The sequence below is a fragment of the Frankliniella occidentalis genome, unplaced genomic scaffold (genome assembly GCF_000697945.3).
Source record: "Frankliniella occidentalis isolate FOCC.00 unplaced genomic scaffold, Focc_3.1 Scaffold69, whole genome shotgun sequence".
Classification (NCBI taxonomy): Eukaryota; Metazoa; Arthropoda; class Insecta; order Thysanoptera; family Thripidae; genus Frankliniella; species Frankliniella occidentalis.
This window is the reverse complement of record NW_026267199.1, coordinates 965,978-969,073: the sequence shown is the minus strand read 5'-3', so window position 1 is coordinate 969,073 and position 3,096 is coordinate 965,978. Positions and strand designations below refer to the sequence as shown.

At 51.5% G+C, this 3,096-nt stretch overlaps 1 protein-coding gene across 1 annotated transcript in view; it reads right to left on the bottom strand.

Annotated features, from left to right (window-relative positions):
• The window catches only part of LOC113203889 (putative uncharacterized protein DDB_G0271606), a 17,841-nt gene extending 14,789 nt beyond the window's left edge, over window positions 1–3,052 (bottom strand). Inside the window, exon 1 of the mRNA XM_052268445.1 lies at window positions 2,922–3,052. Coding sequence (XP_052124405.1) covers window positions 2,922–2,937 — 16 coding nt within the window. The 5' untranslated portion in view covers window positions 2,938–3,052. The remainder of the gene's footprint in view (window positions 1–2,921) is intronic.
• Between the last annotated feature and the right edge of the window lie 44 nt (window positions 3,053–3,096).

Genomic DNA, 3,096 nt, shown 5'->3' with positions numbered 1-3,096 from the left:
TCTCTCTCTCTCTCTCTCTCTCTCTCTCTCTCTCTCACTCACTCTTTCTTGCTCTCACTGCTTCCCTGCCGATTGGATCATGTGGAGAAATATGGGATGGGCAGACATGAGAAGAGGGCGTGCTCTTCGCCGGGGAGTGATGAGGAGGGGGTGGAGGGGAGGGCAGCTTGTCGATGCGCCGGAGGCCCTCAAAATTGTTGCAAGCCAACTCGCTGACATCATCGTGCCCATCCAAACTCATCGTGCAGTAGGCTGGGGACCTAAACGCGCGGGCAGGCCAAGCCGGGCCCAGCAGCCTTCGAGGACTCACAATGCCGTCACATCAATAGGGTGCCCGCAAACAAGAACAATCGTTACAACAACAGTAATCGGAGATGGTCGGGAATTTCCATTTTCCTCATAGCTTTCTCGAAGGGAACCACTTCTTGATGAAGGTCACTTCCTCGTGACGTAGGCGTACCCTGAGAGGGCTGGCAGGTCAATTTGAGGGAGAAAGGCTTCGAAGACCCCCTCTGTGATTTTGTATTGTGTAGAAATTCAGTAATTGAAATTGCTTAAGTAATTGAAAGTTAACGCTGTCCACCTATACGTTACACACGGATATGGCGCCCCAGAGAACTCTGCGAGAGTGTCGTCTTCACCCTCTCTGTCCCGGTGGGTGTCGCAGCCCGCCGCCCCTTGCCGCCCCCTCTGCCCCCGCCGCCCCCGTCCAGGGTAGGAGGAGGTCCGGCGGGGCCGCAGGGGAGGCTGCAGGCGGTAAGCGTGACGCGGAATGAGAGCCACTTTTCCCGTCGTTGCGTCGGACGACGACACGTAACTTAACGATCGCTCGGGTCCATCGGGGGTTGGGGAGGGGGTGGGGGGGATCTCTGTCAAATCGTCTCCAATCACCAGCCCGGGATCTTTATCTCTCCTCTCCTCCTCCGCGCTCTCCTTCTCCTCTGCCGGAATGGAGCTGTGGGGATGGGCACATCAGCGTCGTGCCTGGTGGGGAGGAGAGGGGGGTAGTTTTCTTGCTCGGTCACCGCGACAAAAGCGTGATGCCGATGTGTTCGGTTAGTTACGATATGAATGGAGGTCAAGGTGCCGCGGCCCATTGATCAGTGTGGTGTGCTGTGTGTCTTTGTCGATGGGGTGTCTCGTCGTGCAAGCGACCTGCTGCAGTAATAACTTAGAAAAATCAGTTAGTACTTCTTTCCAATTTTTTTTTTTTTGTTATGAAACTGATCTGCGTTGTCAATTACCTAACTTATAGTTTTGGAAAGTGAAAGTATCGTCTTCTTTATTTATTTTATTTTTTATTTTTTTTGAAAACATTCGCACGTTTTTTATGATAACGCAATGCTCTTTAAATGAAAGGTAAACTAGAGCGGAAATAATAGCTCAGCTACATTGCAAACGAACTGTACATTGGGAGGTCAATGCTGAAGTTGGTCTGGAGTCACTGTGTGGCTGTTCTCGATGATACACACGACCTGCCAGCTGACCTTTGAACAAATGTAAAATACGTGAGATAGCGCTGGCAGGGCTGCTCCAAGGAGGCGGGTAAGATTGGCTTATGGGTATTATTGTGGTGTGGCGTGGTAGGGGCAGGGATGGGGAGGCCCGGGGCGGGGTGGGCTAACCTTCACCCTCGCAGTTCCTGATGCTGAAGAGCGAATAGATCATTTTACCTCGGGATATATCCCTGACGTGTGTGTGGGAGGAGTGGGAAGGGTTCAAGGAGGACCAACGATAGATTGATGGACTGATTGATCTATATAAGTCATTCTAACGACAAAGATCTCTTCATGATTCTTAGATCTAGATCTAAATCAGCCAATAATGAATAATAGAAGCCAAGACAAGTACAGCTGACGTCTGTGCCCATTGCCAAAGCGCCATTAACGGTCGACACACGCACACACACATACACACACACACACACACAAGGTGTGTTGTGTTGCAGTCAAGTAAGAAAGTAAGTCGAGGACTTGGCGCGAATCGAGGCACTCGTTTTATGGCAATTATTTTGTCTTGTGTCGGACAAGAAAAGAGACAGACAGACAGACAGAGCGCATAGGAGAGCACTGTGGGGGTGGGGCAGGTGTTTGACTGTAAGACCTATCATTAAGTCGAGCAATTAAAAAGTCTTGACCTACTTTAGTAGTTTTTGGGAGTGAAACGACAAGCGTGAAGGCACATGTGGCTTCACGCCTCAGAAGCATAAAATTTGACAATAACATGCCGTACCCTCACTTTTACTTGTCTCCTCGTTAGATAGTTTTCCCGGCCCCTATTCCGGAGGATGAAATAAGAGATCACACAAAGGCGATCCTACGCACTAAATGGTTCTCTCGTTGTCGTGCACTCGTTGCTTACTTGCAGCACGCCTCTTGATATTCACAGGGGGGTTTAGCAACAAGCTGACTGTTTTACTGCCGATATCTTTAAACCTCGCCCTACTGTCCCACGCTGCCAATTCGTCTGGCAAACGTCCACCACGCCCTGGCACTACAAGCGGGTGGGCAGAGCGGCGAACGCGCCGCCTCGCCTCGCACCACTGAGGCACTAACTACCCTGTAACGCCTGGAAAGGTTCTGAGAGAGGTGCGCCCTCCCAAATGGTAGGTGCACTGCTTCAATCGCACCACACACCTGATGGGTACCTGCCATGTACCTGCAAGGTATGTATAAGATGCCTGCACCTGCATGCCTCCCTATGAAACGGTCTGGAATATCTCTACCGTTAAATTAGTGTCCTACGGATTTCGCGATATTTTATTATAGTTAATTGCCGATCAACGATGTCAATACAATCACAATCAACGCAAGTATCCTGTCGCCCCAAATCGTCACATTTCCACCGTCGGCACGTTTCAGACGCACGCACACACATATGTAGTTACCGCAAAAGACGGCGTTAAGTCTGCACAAACAAACCTGTGGTGAGTCGCATGGTGGTGTCGGTGTCGCTGCGGCGAGTCGAGCACTCAGTCCTGGCGGGGTGCAGTCCACGGGCACACACACGTATCGCACTCACGCCCGCGGATCACTCGGACACGAAGTGGCGCGAGCGCCGGCCGCCCGGCGGTTATATACGGCGGAGGGGGAAGGG